The 19,346-nt window shown below is 42.7% G+C and overlaps 1 protein-coding gene across 1 annotated transcript in view; it reads right to left on the bottom strand.

Moving 5' to 3' along the window:
- The window catches only part of AACS (acetoacetyl-CoA synthetase), a 59,903-nt gene extending 44,309 nt beyond the window's left edge, over positions 1-15,594 (bottom strand). Inside the window, exons 1-4 of the mRNA XM_077834844.1 lie at positions 15,477-15,594; positions 11,252-11,355; positions 8,697-8,817; positions 4,745-4,858 (exon numbers count right to left, since the gene is read on the bottom strand). Of these exons, the coding sequence (XP_077690970.1) occupies positions 4,745-4,858; positions 8,697-8,817; positions 11,252-11,355; positions 15,477-15,594 (457 nt within the window). The remainder of the gene's footprint in view (positions 1-4,744; positions 4,859-8,696; positions 8,818-11,251; positions 11,356-15,476) is intronic.
- Between the last annotated feature and the right edge of the window lie 3,752 nt (positions 15,595-19,346).

Raw genomic sequence — 19,346 nt, forward strand, 5'->3', positions numbered from 1 at the left:
AAAACAGCATTTCTGCCCATTTGAAACAATGACTCACAAAATGGGGGGGAAGGGAGGAGGGAATATGCCTATTACTGCTGCTGTAAAATGTACAAAGCTCCCATGCCAAACAAAAGGTTTTCTAACTGCTACTTATGTTCAAAACAGGTTAGGTCCTGGAGGAAGGTGGCAATCTTTGGGAGGCCCTGGACTGTGGTATTGCATGTGGGTGTGGAAGTCTGAGCTGAAGCTTTCCCAGCCTAATACTCAACACTCCCTCACCTCCTTCTGCAGTACTAAGGATTTGGACAGCTGCCATCTTCGTTTCAGCCTCCAGCAGTGATGTCACAATTCAGGCCCTCCAAAGATTGCCAAAAACCTCAAGGGCAGGGAGGGAAGGAAAGAGAGAAAGGCACAAGTCAGGACTTACTTTTCTAACATAAAAAGCAGAAAAACAACAAGTTTTTTGATATTGCTTTTGTACATCATAAAGAGAGCAGGTGTCAGAGTAGCACAGCACATCTTAATAGGAGAATAGATCTTCTCTGGTTTGAGAGCTTGGTCTAGGATGAAAGCGCATACAGATGGCTCTCTCTAGAGTGGTAGGTGGCAGCTGTTTAACACAGAACACTACCCAATATAGTTTTAGGGCAGGAAGAGGAATAATTTGTAAAATTGCTGGGGCTAGGCAGGGAGCTAGGCAAACAAAGGTTCAAGATGATAAGGAAGGCGGTAATAGAGTACATGTGGTTTTAAATATCACCTGACATCTCACTCTGCCCTCCACACGTTTATCTATCAAACGGAAAGATGCTTTCCAAGACTTCTAAAACCAACTGGAATTTGACCAAACCAAAAGAGTTAACTTCCCTACTCCTGCGAAAACCCAGATCATCTCTAGCAATTATACATCAGGACCTCATTTCAGCCAAGAGATGGTACCTCGAGCAGCGCACCTGAACACTACAGCAGGCCCCGGGCTCAAAACTAACTCAGAAGACTGTATTCAGGTGCATCACTACCACTTCCTTCAGTACACTGGGGTCTCTTTGAAGGTGTCTCATAAGAGCTCTGAGCCAGGCCATCCCTACTTAGCTTGTGAGACCTGAATCCAAGTGATCTTAGTATTTTGAAAGAGACATTTTGAAAAAGCAGGTAATGTAATAAGACCCACAAAATTAAAGGTCAGACATGAACTCCTAGGCTATCAGGACTTGAAAAGTCAGCTCATACATCACTAAAAAGGCAGTTTTCCTTAGAGTTGCAATATGGAAGCGTGTATGATACTATGACTCCTATGTAGGTTCTCTTAAAATAGCTGATCTTCAGATAGGAACCCATGTTAGCGTTTTACATAAAAATCTTAGAGAAACATTTATTTTGGTGCCTTGGAGATCCTAACATTAAAAGTGTAGCCATTACAATGGAAGAGACACTCCCTTCATACTCATTTTGAAGACCAATATAAGCTGGAAGGAATAGCCTGAGAAATCATGAAAAGGCTATGGGGGGGGGGGAGGTGTTATGAAGAGAAAGGAATAAAACATGTAGACGAAATGACCCCACTATGGTGAATCAGCTACATATTAAATAGATCACAAACCCTGGAAGATAACAGTGCCTTGAAATTAAACATTTTGCTATATCACAAGTATTTCTCCCTAAAGTGTTCAATTTAAGCTGTGTTCTGGAAGTAGTAATACAAGAAGACAAGAAATTCCAATTTATACCTCTTCTTGTGGTTCTTAAGAGTCAAGCCTCCCAATGAAGCCAAAGGGAATTGTCTCCCGTTAGGATAGCAGGATTGGGACCCTAATGCTTGTAGCTCATCCTTGATGCCTACGCTTCAGGGAGGAGGAAATGCTGCATTAGTTAAATTTGGAATTGCTTGGCATATCTCCTGACCTTACCTTTATTTAAAAAAAAAAAAAAAAAAAGAAAAGAAAATAGCATTTAAAGCGTACTCTTTCAAGTAGGGTGACCAGATAGCCAATGTGAAAAAACAAGGTGGTTTTGGGGGGGGAGGGGACTTTAAAGGAAGCAGGATCAGGCCCTAAACTGGAAAGGAAGGAGATATGTTAAACAGTTACTATCAACACTATGTGTTAAGTAAATTACCTAAACACACCCCTACTTGGAAGGCATTTAAAAAAAATGTATATCAATTAAGCAGAGCTTTAGCAGCTCTAAGTCTGAAACAAATAAAGAGCAAATAAGATGCAAAAGTCAGCCAACCTATAATTGAGAGAGAAAATGCTCTCATTACAGGAGCTAATAAAAGACATTTCTAGATGGGCCCAAAGCCTCTTCTAACTGCAGTGCAGATCTCTACTACATATCCTGCCTGTGGAAGGAATTTGATAAATGGCAGTGTGAAGATGCATGCAAAACAAACACAAGCAATAAGACAGACCGGATTTTTTTTTTCCTCCCCAATTCCTTCCTTCCCTCCCCCAACCCTCCTCCAGGCTATGGCTGCATCCACGCTGCAGTTTGTAGCTGCATGCAGCAGTGGGGATCTCCCAGAGCCTTTCCTCATTGCCAGAATCTCTGACTCAGGCAGGGAAAGGCTCCAGTCATGGGAGTCACTGCTTGACTTATTTTAAAGTTTTACAGTCTAGTGAGAAGTTATTTCATCCCAGAGTTTAAGACACTCAATTTAGCAGAATTCACCATCACTGCACAACACCCAAATAATGGACTTTTAGGGAGGAATTAAGCAGAGGTGGGTAGGATGGAATTAACCTAGCCACAGGCAGGCAACGGAGCTGTAATGAAGATCATCCAGGACCAGTACTCACGCTTGAAGGCTAGAACGTGCTGCAATCCCTCTACATCCCCCATGCTAAGTTTTGCAGCTTCTGAAAACATGCCTGTGGTCCCTCTTCTGAATTTCTCCCCTCACCCTTCCAATGCCTCCCTTCAGCAATTTTTTTTTTTTGCTATGAACATGAATCTCGCTTTCATGGCATACAGATGAGATTCAACACACACCACCACAGGAGAGCCCTCTGGATTCAGATGAATATTTAACACAGTTTGCACCACTTCGGCATACAGTTTAGAGAACATCTGCTTGCAGAGATGTTCTGTGGTAAAAAAAAAAAGTCACAACTTTACAATATAAAACAAGGTATGTTGCTTGTTTCCCTCTCTCCATGAAGTACTGTCTACAAACTCATGTCTGCACACTTCCTTCTGTGCATACCAGGGGAAACTTCATTTCAGAATAGCTGGTGCTCAAAGTCAGCATAAATTTGCTCAGTCTAGTCCACAATTACAAGCAATCAGACACTACAAAGCTTATCTGAAAAAGGATCTGGACTATTATGTGACTCAGGCAGATTTCCAAATGCCTTCAGTTCCTGTTACTTGTAGTGATTTGACTGTTTGCTGGGGGGGTGAATAATCAGTAGCAAGCGGGAAGTCCGAACTTCATTCGGACATGACCTGCACTTGTTAAATATACCGTGCCCCAAATAAGAGGGGGAACTGGAACCCTATAGATGCAGGTGCTAAAATCTGAACTTTCCTCCACCCATTAGTTTCACTCAACACTTGGTTTCAGATTTAAAGTTGTTTTTCTTAGCCAGTAATGAACCTGACACCAGCAGGATAAAATCTGAGGCAATCCTTAATCAGGGCAAGCTCCACTGACTGACAGGCATTTCACCCAAGTAAGGGCCTCAGGACTTCATCGTGTATTATTAAATAAGTGTCCTTCCCTTTCACCAAACCAGAGGCTCATATCAGTTGAAGGTCCACTTATCTGCTCTGTATAGCACAGTATATGTTCCACTTAGAGTAAAGGTCTCTGTGGCATGGATTTCATCTACTCCCATTTGTAGACTCTGGAAGTACCATTAGTGTGATTTAAATAAACGATGAACAATCTTTTCATCTTTGAAGATCTGGGTTTGAGTTCTCACTTAAGTCATAAGTGAGAGTGAGTTTCATTAGATTTTTCTCCCCAAGACCAACATACAATTTAGCATAGGTGACAGATACTAGCCAAGAGACATCTGCGGGTGGGGAGTGAGAGCAGTAGTGGTAGAACAGTATATCAAGGGTTAAGATGTGCTCCACTGCCCACCAGCATGCACAAGTGAGAACCTGAACCCAAAACTTCAAACATGAAGGGATTGTGCATCATCCTTTTTGCAAGTACCATTAGTATCTGATGCGCAGACAGAGATAGAGAAGATCCATGCCCTGAAGACCTATGCTCTATTTCAGACATACTACACAGATCAGAAAACTGAATGCAAAAATCACCAGTGAGGTGCGTTGACAGAGCTGAACAGAAGCTTGCATAACCCTTGCCTACGTTTTGCTTGAATTTAGCCAATATTGTTTGTTCTTCATGAGACAAAAGACACACAAAATAAAAACATATGAGAGCAGAGAGTTCAATGAGAGTATTCGTCTCCTCAAATTGCTGCAGAGACATTATTATTAACAGGCTCACCAGTTGGCCGTGTACATCTTGCTCACTTTTGACTTCCACAGAGGGCTTAAGTTGTGAAATAGACCTCTGTGCAAAGTTATGAATAAATCATTTACTTTTTCCTCCAGAGATGGAAAACTTGAGGCTAAACCAGCTTCCATCCCTCGAGAAGCATATTTCATAGCAATATAAATGCACCAGCACAAGGGTCTTTTCTTTGGTGTGCTCCTCTTATGTGCGTGTTTCTGGAGCCCCAAACAACTCACTTTGTTTGCTTCAGGGATATTTCCCCTCCAATCCTGCCCCAAAATTACTCACCAACAACTCTGTCTCCTATTTTCACTCCCATTTTCCTCATGGCTGAAGCATACAAAGCAACATCTTGTCTCAGCTCTTCAAAAGTGACTTTTGAGATTTCTTCTTTGCCTTCCTCTGAAGAAAAAAGGTTTACAACATAAATCAATTAGAAATGGTACACTGCAATCTAAGAACCAGAGTCCACTGCAAGGGATTCATCCTGGGGGAAAGAAAGACGAGGATGCTATTTTGAGGAAAAAGCTCTCAGATAATTGTTAACACTAGCCCTTCAATAATATTCTTGTCCTGTGCAAAGCTTGTCTTTATGAGACCTCTGTGTTAATGGATGGGATTCACTTCCTACAGGGCAGGACTGTACCTCTGTTCCTGAAAATGTAAGTTGCTGATTGTAGATAGGCAAGAGTCAGAGAGCATTTGTTCAAAATTTAAAGCATGGATTGATTGCTTTACCCCATACCTTTCTGATCTAGAAAAAAGGACTGCTGCCCAGTTTTCTAATTAGAGCTAAAAAACCCAAAACAATCAGTTGTTTGTTAAGGTTAAATTTGATTTAAATTTGCTGGTCACTGGGTGACTTAAGAAATGTATGAGCCTGTTATTTATTTCTCAGTTAGAGTCTACTCTAGGACTCCTAGCATTCTAGGATCTCGAAGATACTGCAATTTTCTTCTTGGCACGTCTCCAGCGCAAATATACTCATCTGGGCCAGGTTCATCTCAAGAGCGGAACTATCGCAAGTTTTAATTTTTGTACTCAAAACTAGATGTTACATAACGCCTTAATAAATTGGCTAAATAAAATAAGTGAACGTCTAAGAGTTCTGAAACTGTCTTCTCTTGGCTCCCCAATCTGTCTTCCACTGACAAAAGGGCCTGCCCTGTCTTCAAGGTCCAGAATTCCTAACACATATACAAGTCAAGGAATGTGGCAAGTAAATTGCACTAGTGATGCTGAATCTTATAGCCTGTATTCTAGCAGACTGCTATGGTCAGCAGAGCTCCTTTAGCAGAGTATAATATTTGCTTTGCTGTTCCTCCTCTGCAAGTTTAGCTGCCCATGGAGTGGGTAGTAGGCCTCAAACATTCATAACCAATTGTGTGAAATATTACAAGAGCCAAGATGCAATCCAAATTAAAGGTCTGCATGGAAGGGGGTAGAGGTTTATAAAAGTTGCATTTAATCTTCTGTCTGAGAGTCTCACAACCTTTCTACAAGATCTCCACCAATGACTGCTGGAACCCAACAGATTCCCTAAGCTCCATTCTGACACAGCAGTAAGGAGTTCACAAATATACTGAAATAAGACTACTTAAGAAGACTAAATGCTGGAAAGGGCCTGGAATGAAGATGCAGATGCAACTCCGTACTCTCTGCAGAAGGAGTACTGATACTCGCTGCATTCATGCACTCGTACAGTACTTGCCCATGCTGAATCAATAATAGTGCAGATTTAGAACTATGTATTAGAAAATATCCTGTGAACCAGGAAATATTGTTTCCTCCTATTGATGTTCTCTCACATGGTTAAGCTAAACAAAGCGATGAGTCTCTGGCACACCTAATAGAACAAACAAACCTAATCTCTACATAAAAGAGACATCATTATATGTTAACCCAACTAATTCATCAAAACAGTTGGCTCATAATTCCTTAGATTAGAATGGAAATAATTTTATAAACTATTTACCTCAACTTACTTTTAACCTTTTCCTTGAGACAAAAAAAAAAAAAAGGTCAATTAAGCCAGTTTCACAAATTTACCCACTTTCACTAACTGTTTGCCTTGCAGCCATTGCAGAGGGCTTGTTTAAAAACAACTAACTACATTGTCTCTTAAATACAAGAAAAGGTTTCTAAGATTTTTTTTTTTTTAAAGAGCATAAGTGATGAGTCAATCTTTCAAGGTTGAAGCTACATAAACTTCATTTCAATGACACTTTAACAGATCACTTCTTGTTGCAGCTGAACCAGGTTACAGATTTTGCCACTCACTCTCTCAACTCTGTATAGATTTTATATAGATGTTCAATTTCATTTTAATTAATTGAAGAAACAAAATGCAGCTATTTATACTTTTCCTTCTTCATTAGGGTAACCTACTGCAGATGGCTCTCATGTTTTTATTTATGTATCTAAAGGGAGGGAAAAAAACCCACTTACCTGTTCTCCATATTCAAGAGAAAAAGAATCCCACATAGACTCTTTACCATTCCAATAGCAAGCCTAAAATTTTACATCATATTTTGTCTAACTGGAGTGTTCAGACTGCGGGTCATAGGTCTTTGATTATTATTAAGCAATTAAAAGGGGCATTTGTCTGGGCCAGTCCTCACTAAAAGGATTAGGCCAGGCTAAAGCTACATTGAGAGCTCAGAAGAATAATCTAATTTAAGGTGCGTAGTGGCTCCTTACTGAGTATCTCCTTCCAAGGTGTATAACAAAAATCCTTAGAGTAGGAGATAAAAATCAAAAAGTTACCAAAAAACCCCCGATATACATGGAGGTACTGGGAAGGTTTAGATTTTTGAAAGGAAACAAGTGAACTGCACTGTTCAGGTTGTTCTGTATATATCTAAGATCTGCCCATTTATGTATATGAAAAAAACAATCCAAGTTCCATGACAAATTTAAAAGCTAAATCTTAATCTTGGTACATGCAAGAAAGGTTGAGTGATTTAAAACAGGATTCAAATTGCTTTGATTTAAATAATCAATTTTAATCTTGTTTTGCATTTGTACTTTTTTTGTATTTTTTTTTTTTTTTTTTTAAGGAAAATAACTAAGGTCAACTCACTGGTTGGCAGCCATTAAAGCTCGTTGTTCTGAAACCAGATATAGCCTTTACACTAAATTTGGTGCATCTTTTTGCCAAACAGGAGATATACTGCATCCATATACATTTATTTGAACACTTACATAGCATAACTTACACTTATGCAGATTCTTAAAGGTGCAAATTATGTTAGGAAGTGATAAATAGTGGCATAGCAGTTACCACAGCTTGTGTGTTTGCAGTAGCAGCCCCAGAGCAGTTCCACCACTGCACTTCTGGGTGGAGGGAGCAGCCACAATGAGACAATTTCGTAAAAACACAAAATCTGCTAATGTGAAATAAAGATCATGCAAGTAAGTGCCAGAAGCTCTCTTTTCTGGATATGCCTCTTCAGGCCCAATGCAAATAATGTTTGGATTTCAGCTCAGTTCATACAATTCTCTTCTGTGTATATTCGTGACTTGAAGACTTAAAGCAGCAAGTTAGCAAGTGTTTGTAGAGCATTTTTTAAAAAGCACAACTAAACCTCAAGTGTATGAGCAGGGCAATAAACATCCATTAATAGGGGATTCCATCCATCATCCTAAAACCTTGATTTTCCTGAAATGTATCCTATTACAATGGGGAAAGTTTATTGGAACTGAACTTTGATGTTATTGCACAGTGAAGTTTGGAGCCCCACCCCCACGTGACCCTTTCTTCCTGTAATATCAAAAAAGGATTTTAAACCCCCCAAATCTCTGACGATATTTAAGGTAACAGATTAGGAGTGACTTTAACAGAAAGACCCCATTTTAAAGCAAGCATTTATAATGGGAATTCCAATGATGCTGGAATGCAGATTAAATGAAAGAGTTGACGATAGTGCTAAACAAGACAGCATAACCCCAACTAACCCAGCTCATCTTCACCAGTCCGTAGGGAATCTTCCAAAATTGGCTGCTTGCCACCACAGACCATCTTCTCACTGTCCTTCAAGATAGGGGACCTGGGCAGATGCTTCCGAGCTGGCTGATTTGCTGTCCACCTCCCCCTTCATCCAAAACCTACTTTATCTCAAGGTTTATCAGGCGGTGATGGGGCACATGTAAAAAAAGCACTACCCATTTTAGTTGGGCAAACTCACTATCTCACAAGTAAAGAACACAGGGCTACTGGAAGTCACAGCTAAATACTTACTCGCCGCATAGAGAGCAATTTTGTCATTTTCCTTGTGCTTCAGAAGGTTTTCTGCATAGTTGAGCCGACTGCCTTTAAACCATTCTGGAACATCTGCAATTCCCTTAGATGGGTCAACTACCTGCAGGAACAGTATCAGACATCCTTGGAAAATAGGAAAACCTGCAGCTCTTCATCTTCAGAGGACTTTACAGACATTAGCTAGAGAAGTCATTTTAATAGCCAAGTACATTTATTCAGTTTACAGGGGGACAGACAGGCTAGGTTCCGCAACACTGGCGACAGAAAGTTTAGCAACCTGCCCATTGCCACAGGTGGAATCAGTGTCCGAGCCAAGATCAGAACTCAGACATTCCTGTCTGCCAGTCCTGAGTTCAAGATAGAGATGCACAAACCTCAAACTAAACCCCTTCGTCACTACAACTGGTTTGTGACTTCTTGAATAGTACACAAGCCAAGCCTTTCTGGAAAGCATGCTTTTTGCTCTCATCTTCCAATTTAAAAAAAAAAAAAAAAAAAGGGACACATAGCAAGGCAAGCTTGTATTTAGATTGTTTGCCCTGGTTTCCCCTCCTGCACTGAGCTCAATAAAAATGTACCACTAATCTCAAACTGAGTGCAGTGTTTCCTTCACAGGAACAGTCTACCCTAGTACCCAAGTAACAGGGTGCTGTCCTACTTGCAAGCAGGCAGAGCTTGAGTGCCATGCCAGCAAGAGGCTGGAGCGATGTGATGTCTAACATGCCTAGCTCTAATTATGAAATCCAGAGGAAGTGCTAGATATTATCTGGCGAGCTCAGAGTGCTTGACAAAAGGTAGGTACTAACTCCATTTTTTAACGGATAAATGGAAGTAAAGACGTTAAATTTAGGACTTTCCTAAAAAACAGAAGCTCCGGGGTATTTTAAATTATGCTATGTTTAAATAATTTAGTTAAACTGATGGAATGTAATATGTGGACTGGGCCTTAATTGCCCCTCACACAAAAGAGTGGGGGGCTGTTAAGATGAATTTGCAAAGGTAGTGCTCTCTCCTTGTCTCCCCTACTAAGGCACAATAGGACCCTATGCACAGAAGTAAATTTTTGCACCACCTGTTATTTGCACATAGGTCTGCAAAGGGAGTTATCTATTCATTAAGCAACTCCACACCAAAGATCACCCATCCAGGGATCTGAGACCCCCCCTAACAGATTGGAAAACCACAATAGAAAGGAGTTACCCCCAAAAAAAGAAAAAAAAAAAGTGCAACAGAAACACTTATCCCCTGCCACATCTTGAACTAATCATCAGTTCCAAGAAGATTTCAGGTGCCATCACACAATTTTTCCCAAATTATGTTACAATAAGTCACACTTTAGGAGTATCTCTAACATTTGGGACAGGAAAAAAAAAACTGCTTAGTTTTACTTCAAGCTTCCTGAATGGTTACAGTGTTTTGCTTTAAGCTGACATGTAGGGTACATATTAGTTATTTTTCCAAGTTAAAATGTTCTCTTATGACCATACAATGTTCTCTTTTTTTTAAAGCTTCAATTTATGCCCTCGGGGTCCTATCACATGGATGGTGGAGGTAGTGTAATGAAAAAACTCTTCTTGTCAAGTACAAAGCTGACTTCTACAAAAACTTGATAAGATTTCAGCTACAGGGCTTCTTCCAAAGAAGAGAGTTTTTATGATTGTAAGTGCTCAGCATGTGTATTTGACCAGAGGCAACTCTGAACTTACCATCCAAGTCCTTTTACAACAGCAAAGCTCATAAGGAAGCACTGTATTGTCCAACTATGTATTTAGGAGCATGGGTTTGAAAGAGGCCTCAGCTATGCCCCCAGTTTTCGTGCTTGTAACTAAGTGAATATGCTAGCATTTAGACAACTAACTTACAGTAACAATCAGATGTTTCACTTGCACTTAATGGATTGTACTGTGTAAATTAAGAATGAGACAGGGATCAATTGTGTTTCCAGCAGCACAGTTCCTCTCCTGAAGCAGCAAGAGTCCAGACTGCCCCCAAACTGGGCCAGTGCTTTAATGGCACAATCTGGCCCACTGGCAGTATCTGTCCCTGTATGCTTTCACATGCTGAACAATGCACCAGGTACAACCTTCTGACAGCTCAGTAAACTACCAGGATAGATGTTTCTTAAGTAACTAAGACAGCCTTCCCCCTAGTATCTAGCCACCCGGCACTAGGAATAGTCCCATGCTCCATTCACTAGGACAGACACCTGGTTTTAAACAGCTGGATGAATACATGCTTGTATTCTGCTGACAATAAGAGGGCTAACCAAAGAGTTGCTTCAAGTTGGATGAAGTCTCCTATGACTTTTGTCCATTGTAATGTAATGTCTAATGTAAATAACATTTTCCCGTTACATTAGATGACAATTAGGAAGTGATCCTTAAGTAACAGTCCACTAGGTAGTAAAAGTACTTCCATAAAATTGATTTTCCACTCCCTTTCCCTATCCCTCTACCTACTCCAATTTTACAAAGACTATGACGGTTATTAAATCCAGGTTAAATACCACCAAAATTAAGCAAGCACTGACTTACCTCATCATATAGATGAGAGAACACAATCTCACTGAACTTCCAAAATTCTGCCCAGAAATCAGAGTAGGACTCAACAGACCACTGGTACAACTCATTGTAGGTGGCTAAAAGTAAAATGTATATTAGTGTACTTATCTACAATTACAAAAAATAGAGTATTTTTTAAACTTCTGAGGATATCGACCAGCTTAGAAAGTCAGGTTTCAGAGTAACAGCCGTGTTAGTCTGTATTCGCAAAAAGAAAAGGAGTACTTGTGGCACCTTAGAGACTAACCAATTTATTTGAGCATGAGCTTTTGTGAGCTACAGCTCACTTCATCGGATGCATACTGTGGAAACTGCAGAAGACATTATATACACAGAGACCATGAAACAATACCTCCTCCCACCCCACTGTCCTGCTGGTAATAGCTTATCTAAAGTGATCATCAAGTTGGGCCATTTCCAGCACAAATCCAGGTTTTCTCACCCTCCGCCCCCCCCCCCCCCCCCACACACACACACAAACTCACTCTCCTGCTGGTAATAGCCCATCCAAAGTGACCACACTCTTTAAAACGTGTATGATAATCAAGGTGGGCCATTTCCAGCAAGTCAGTGGATGAAGCGGAATAAATGGAAAGGGAAAACCGATGATGGATCCACATTAATAAGTCTAATTAGGCACAATCTGAGGCATCCAAAAGATAAACAGCCATTTCCCTGCTAGGGGTATCACCAATATGACTTCAAGCAGAAGTGACTGATCCACATGGACAATTTAGACCTTACAACTTACTTTGGCAATAACTTAAGTCAGTCAGGTGTGTGAATAAGCATCCCTCTAAACGATGTATGTTACACCTACCTAAACCCCGGTAGGGACAACACTGTGTCAGTTGGAGAGCTTCTCCCACCATCTCAGCTACCACCACTCACAGGGGCTGGAGTCATTAACTCAATGGGAGAAATTTCTCCCACTGGTTTAGACCATCTGCCCTAGAAGCACTACAGCAACGCACATGCGCCGATACAGCATTCTACAGCATTCGTAACAGATGGTTTTAGCTCACCTGAGTGCTTTACAACCCATTCATTAATGGGCTGAAAAATGTGTATTTGTTTATTCAGAATGAATTCGTAGCCCCCTCCTTTGTCAAGCCATCTGAGAACCATACATCAACAGGCCCTCACAAAGAACACAATGTTCCACTTGTTAATGAACTGTTGCCATTCCCTACCACAAATGTCACCATAAGGGAGCATTCACTCCTCAATGGCTTCAAATGGAGTTGAATGCTCAGCACCCCTTAAAGTCAGGGCCCAGTTGTTTCAAGCTGGGCACCCCACATTTGAGGCACCCCCATTTACTAATCACTTTTGAAAACTTTGACCTCGACCTCAGGATGTCTGTTTCATCATTTATAAATGAAAAATATTGCCCACCTTCGTAAAGCACTGAGCTATACAGAATAAAAATTCTAAGTATGATCATCATGAGCCTCCTCTTTGCAAGCTCCCTAGGTATAAGCAGTCACCATCACATTGTCAAAGGTTGACAGAGCAAGAAGTGCTACAATGATTTAGTTCCTGTTTTGATGCCTTCAGATGGGAAGTAAATGTCAATTTTTCTGATTGAGGACTTAGACTGCATGATAACAGGCATCTTAGAAATACCAGAGATTGACTGACAGATGCATGAAGATCATTTTGACTCCTCTCTTCTATTCTTTCCTCATACCCAGGCCATTGCCAAATCCTGCGACCAATTTTTTTTTAAGATCTCTATATAAAAATGAGAAAGTTCTTTTCCAGTCCAGCATTCAGGACATTTTAAATCACTGCAGCCTATACGTCTCTGGCCTGCCCCATTCTCATCTCTCATTCCTCCAGTTGATCAAAGATATGCAGCCATTGTCAACATAATCTCTATCCAGATGTTCCCAGTAGGTCTTCCCACTACTTGAAAAATCTACACTGGCTCCCACTCTTCCACCATATCTTATTCAAACCTCTTCTTTCCCCCCCCCCATACCTCCAAAGCACACCATAATTCCACCCTTTCCTATATATTTTATCCTATTCTTGCCTACATATGCCCTAATCTCAACCTCCTACATACCATTCTGCTCTTTGCATTCCACCTAAGCTTCTCATCACTATCCTATTTGTTCCCACATCAACCCATATAAATAGGATAACCTTCCTATTAATGACAGGTTTCAGAGTAGCAGCCATATTAGTCTGTATTTGCAAAAAGAAAAGGAGTACTTGTGGCACCTTAGAGACTAACAAACTTATTTGAGCATAAGCTTTCATGAGCTACAGCATCCGATGAAGTATATAAATCTCGCCACTGTATTTTCCACTGAATGCACCCGAAGAAGTGAGCTGTAGCTCACGAAAGCTTATGCTCAAATAAATGTGTTAGTCTAAGGTGCCACAAGTCCTCCTTTTCTTCTTCCTATTAATATGACAAACTCCCTGTGTCTCCTCCTTCCAGAAATTACAGATCCACATGCTCTCCATGAATCATATATACTCGAAGAGATAGCCATTCCCCATTTTGTTTGTTGTCTTATTTGTACAGTTTGTCCTCACTTGAGCCTTTAGGCTGTAAACCCTTCAAGGCAGGGACCTGTTAGTTTAGCCCTGACATGCTACTGTGTAACACCATGTGCATTCAGCATTATGTAAATGAATTCTCTAACAGACTCATATGCCTGGGATCTCAAAATAGATCAATTTTAAACAAAGACAGTAGAATTTGCCTCTTGACAGAGGCCTCTGCCAGGCAAAACCGACACCTGATATTCATGTCCCTGGAAGTCATAAGTGCACAGTAGCCACTAATATTCATGTCTTTAGGGCTGATACCCCTTGCCAAGACTGACAGGAAACCCATCCATTTTTATTCTTATTCTCTTAGTTCCTAATAGAATTAGATGCAGGATTTTGAAGCATCTTCATATATTAGGCACTTGCAGGGCACCAGAGACTGTTCACAGCCTGGGCCACCCTCTAGACCTGAGAGGGTGCAGGATGCTTCAAAGGTTTCAAAACGTGCTTTAGAAATTGTAAGCAAGTCCTTCTCAGAAAGTAACTCCACACCCCCACGACGTCATTTGCAGAGAATATATTTGATATTTCTTCAGGGGGCCTTGTCTGTCTTAGTTATGCAGTAACCCAAAGACACAGGGCCTGGTTCCCACCTCACTCGCAGGGTGAAAGTCAGGAGTAACTCCATCAATGTCAGGCATCAAAAACTGGTGGTGGGGGGGGGGTTGGAAATCAGAATCAGGCCCTTTATTCCTAAAGGCAAATAGAGCAATCTGCCCCTTAAAGTAGGATAACATCTTCCCATCCCACCACTCCCTAAGCTGCACCTTCTTGTCAACTGTCTAAATGGGCCATCTTGATCATCACTACAAAAGTTTTTTTCTCCTGCTGATAATAGCGCATCTTAATTAATTAGCCTCTTACAGTTTGTATGGCAACTTCCACCCTCTCTGCATGTATAGCTGTCTTCTTACTATATGTTCCATTCTGTGCATCCGATGAAGTGGGCTGTAGCCCACAAAAGCTTATGCTCTAACAAATGCGTTAGTCTCTTCGGTGCCACAAGTCCTCCTGTTCCTTAAGCTGCACCTTGAAAGCGCCCTACAACGCTCACTTCACTGACACCTCCTGGCTCCCGCCACCTCCTACAACCCTTTTAAAGTCCTCTGGACACCACCTTCGTCCAAACCTCTAGCCCAGCCCCCGCCCCCCTTGCTGATGGGGCTGTATCCCCCCAGCCCAGCCCAGCCCCCGCCCCCCTTGCTGATGGGGCTGTATCCCCCCAGCCCAGCCCAGCCCCCGCCCCCCTTGCTGATGGGGCTGTATCCCCCCAGCCCAGCCCAGCCCCCGCCCCCCTTGCTGATGGGGCTGTATCCCCCCAGCCCAGCCCAGCCCCCGCCCCCCTTGCTGATGGGGCTGTATCCCCCCAGCCCAGCCCAGCCCCCGCCCCCCTTGCTGATGGGGCTGTATCCCCCCAGCCCAGCCCAGCCCAGCCCCCCTTGCTGATGGGGCTGTATCCCCCCAGCCCAGCCCAGCCCCCCTTGCTGATGGGGCTGTATCCCCCCAGCCCAGCCCAGCCCCCGCCCCCCTTGCTGATGGGGCTGTATCCCCAGCAGGTTGCCCCAGCCCAGCCACTGCCCCCACGGCCACCCTCCATCCCGCGGCCCCCCGGCTCCACCCCGCTCACCCAGGCGCAGCCCGCAGGCGCCGACCAACCCGGCCCGGAACCGGTCCATCTGGGTGTTGCGCTTGGAGTCGGGCTCCCACATCACCTGGGACTCCAGGATCTCCGGCTCCCGGGACATGATGATGATGGCGGCGGCGGCGCCACCTCACTCCACCCGACCAGCTCTGCCGGCGCCTCAGCCAATACTGCCCCGCCCCGCCTACCGGGCCGGCCTTTAAAGGCAGCGCGCCCCCCGCTGTAACCTTCCGCCGGGCGGGCAAGCGAATGAGTGCGCCGCCCCCACCCCCGCACGCCGCCGGGGGCTGGAGACGGCAGCGAGCCAGGGGCCCCACCCGCTGCCGGCCAGGGTAACCTTGCCCCGTCCCCGCACACCCCCACCCCAAGCAATCAGAAACCCGGGATAAATGCAGCGCAGTCCCCAGCGTCGCTAATGCTCGGGGGGGGGGGGGGGGGTGTAAGCACAGTTAATGGAGAGAAGCGAGCAGTGATCAATGAATGGAGCAGAGGCATCTCCTGTTGCCATCACGGGTGGTGATGTAGTCACAGCGGGGAATGCCGCTCCCAGCTAGCACTGTAACAGAAGGGCAAGCAACTGGGCCTTCCTCATTTCCCCCTCCACACCCCTCGCCCCCAGACTGGAAAGGTGTTCCTGGGGCACTCACCCTGAATGGTCCCTGGAAATAGGTGTGAACGGCTTGTGCTAAACCAGTGGCCCGTGGACCCCTGGGGGTCTAAGATTTCCAGAGGGGGTCTGAGCCTCTATTCAAAAAAAAATTTTTTTTGGGGGGGAGAGAGTCTGCAAATGAAAAAAGCTTGAAAACCACTGTGCTAAACAATCTGTTCAGCCTTGTATTAGGTGTGACACTATGGGTATGTGTACACTGCAATTAAAAAGCCAGGCTGTTCCAGCTGACTCATGAGGTTTGGGGCTCTTGGATTGCAGTGTAGATGTTCAGGCTCCAGCTAAACCCCAGGCTCTAGGACCCTGCAAGATGGGAGGGTCCCATAGCTCAGGCTGCAGCGTGAGTCCCTATGCCTACACCAAAATTAAACAGCCCCTTAACCTCAGTCTCCAGAGCCTGAGTCAGCTGGCACTGACTAGCCACAGGTGTCTAACGGCAGTGTAGACATACCTTTGAGTACATTTCCCAGCTCTGTGTAGCTTGAAAGCTTGCCTCTCTCACCAACAGAAGTTTGTCCAACAAAAGATACTGTATTACCTCACTCACCTTGTCTCTCTAATGAAGGGTACAGTAGAGATCACAGTATATTACTACTTTAGATATTTTGAGGCTAGAATACACCCAGTTTTAGCAAGTTTGAAGGCTGGCAGAAAAAGAGTTTGAATAATGTTGTCATTTTCTTTGAAATGCTGCTTTTCCACATACAAAAAAACCTTCTCATGGGCTGGGTCACACTGGGCTGCGAGAGCACAATGGAATGAAGTAAAGGTACAATGAAAGGCTGTATTACCTTTTCCGCAGAGCCCCTCCTGGGGCAACTACAGACAGAGGAGGTTGTTGGTGATTCAGGTCCAATTAAACCATATTGGGATCCAAGGGGATAGAAACAAATCAGGTTTGGGGGCCAAGGTGGCTTGTTGCAGGGGTAGTCTCTGCATGGAGATTCTCTGTAAATCTCTTCCCACAGCTTTTCCAAGTAGGAAGCAGATAATCTGGCTCTGAGTCTCCTGCCCTTCTGGTGTGAAGATAACCTTAAAAATCTGACCAAATATAAACGGATATAAAGATATTTGCAGGTGGCAAAAAAACAATCTCTCTGCAGGAGGTCTACACTGTCCATTTTGTGACTTTCCTAAGGCACTTGAAAAAGATATATCTAGATTTAAAATAGAGAGGAGTTATTACTGTTTTAACTTTCTTGAATCCAAAAAGAAAAATAAGTGTATGAAACCCCAATACTTCCTAAATAAAATCAGGTTTCAGAGTAGCAGCCGTGTTAGTCTGTATTTGCAAAAAGAAAAGGAGGACTAGTGGCACCTTAGAGACTAACCCATTTATTTGAGCATAAGCTTTTGTGACCTACAGCTCACTTCATCGGATACATTCACCAGATAAAATCAAACCAACACCCCAGCGAAAAAACCTTAACTGTCTGCATCAACATTAGGACAGAAGGTACAGAAGTAGTTAAGCAACAAAGCAAATCAGTTTTAGCAGTATTCTAAGGAAATCATAATTGTATTCTCTCCTTTAATGAGAATTTTACCTTTTTCCAGCTGGCTACACTATTTGTCTCTCCAATTTCCAGATTAGGTTGTAATTATTTTGTAAATGTATAGATTTTTAATTTATGCTACTTCCTATTTCTAAGATGCCCTGCATGTTATCTAAGTAAACTGATATAAATGTCTGGCAAATAGTTCACTTCATGTATCTTGGTATGCTTCCAAAGAGAGTTGCCAAATACCTCTCACTTTGCATTTAGTCAGTTTTAAAAGTACATTTCTCTTAAAAAGTGAGGCTTTCTCGCATTGTGTGTGTTGCAGTTAGGCATTTTACATTTCATTTGTCATCTTTTTAAAAAATATCGTTCAAATCATCCCAGTTTATCAGCCTTACAGCATGACCAATCATCTCTTTACTTTCTATTATTCAACCGGTAAGAAAAAAAATTCCACAATCATGGTTGTGCGTGCGTGTAGGAGGGGAATATATGAAAAACTGTAATTCCCTTTCAAAGCCGCTGACTGTTTCTTTAAATAGCACCTGCCCATGTGCTCTGAACATCGCGCCGGCTGTGTAGTGCGGACGGATTCCTTGCGGCAGCGCACCACAATCAGATTGCACCGGGATTGGCTGGTCCCACATCAGCCCAGAACCCACCTCATGTGAGGCTAGCCAGACAATGGAGAAACCGACACAAGGACAGACTAATTGCCTAAGAGCTTTAAAAAAACCTAATGCGCTGTGAACCAATGAGCTGAAGAATGGGATGGAGGTGTGCCCAATCAGAGGAAAGCTTTTAGCTTGGCGCTCGTGCAGGTGGCAGCCTTATCTATTTTGAGTTGAGTAAGACAGAGACCTAAAGAGAATACCTCCAGTCTAGACATACCAGCTGATAATTAAATCTATACTCCGTTTAAGATAATAAAAAAGCAGTAGCAACTGCCTTCCTCCACCCAAAAGCAGCCTATACCTGAAAAATGCCAGTACAACATGATTTAGGAGGAACAGTGTAATTTATTTTACTGAGCTGAGAATTTAATTGAAAAGAAAGTGGCCCAGTTTACTTTACACACGAGGATCAAAGAGGAGGGGGCACTTTGAGAATTTTATCGTATATTATGCTCTAACCCACAGAAAATCTTGACACATATATTCAGCATTTACAGTAACTCCACCCCTGTGTATATCTCTGCTCCCATCTCCCTCCACCGATCCTCTTCCTTTCTTACCTTGTTTTCAATTCTTTCTCTCCTTTTCTCAGTCTCATCCTTAATTTTCCAGGATTCCAAAGGAGGCTTTAGGAAACTGTAAGAACTTGAAGGAAAACTGAATATCGTTGTATGGCTACTTTAGAAATTTTTTTTTTACACTAGAATATACCCACATTTCAGCAGCTTTAAAGACTGGAGAATAATAGTGTGAACAGTATTCATTGTAATTCACCATTTTCACCCAAATATCTTTCAAATGCTACTTTTGTATAACAAAATCATTTCAAAACAAGATACTTTCCCCCACCTTATTCTAGGTTTGGATTAAGGACACTCCACACACCCACTTGAATATAATAAGTATGTGAATAAACCTGTGCAAGTATCCAAAGATTAAATTCCATTTTGAGAACTGAAGAGGTTGTCTGGTTGACACAATGAGGCAGGATACACCACAAGGCACACATTTT

The sequence above is a fragment of the Eretmochelys imbricata genome, chromosome 15 (assembly GCF_965152235.1).
Source record: "Eretmochelys imbricata isolate rEreImb1 chromosome 15, rEreImb1.hap1, whole genome shotgun sequence".
Lineage (NCBI taxonomy): Eukaryota > Metazoa > Chordata > Testudines > Cheloniidae > Eretmochelys > Eretmochelys imbricata.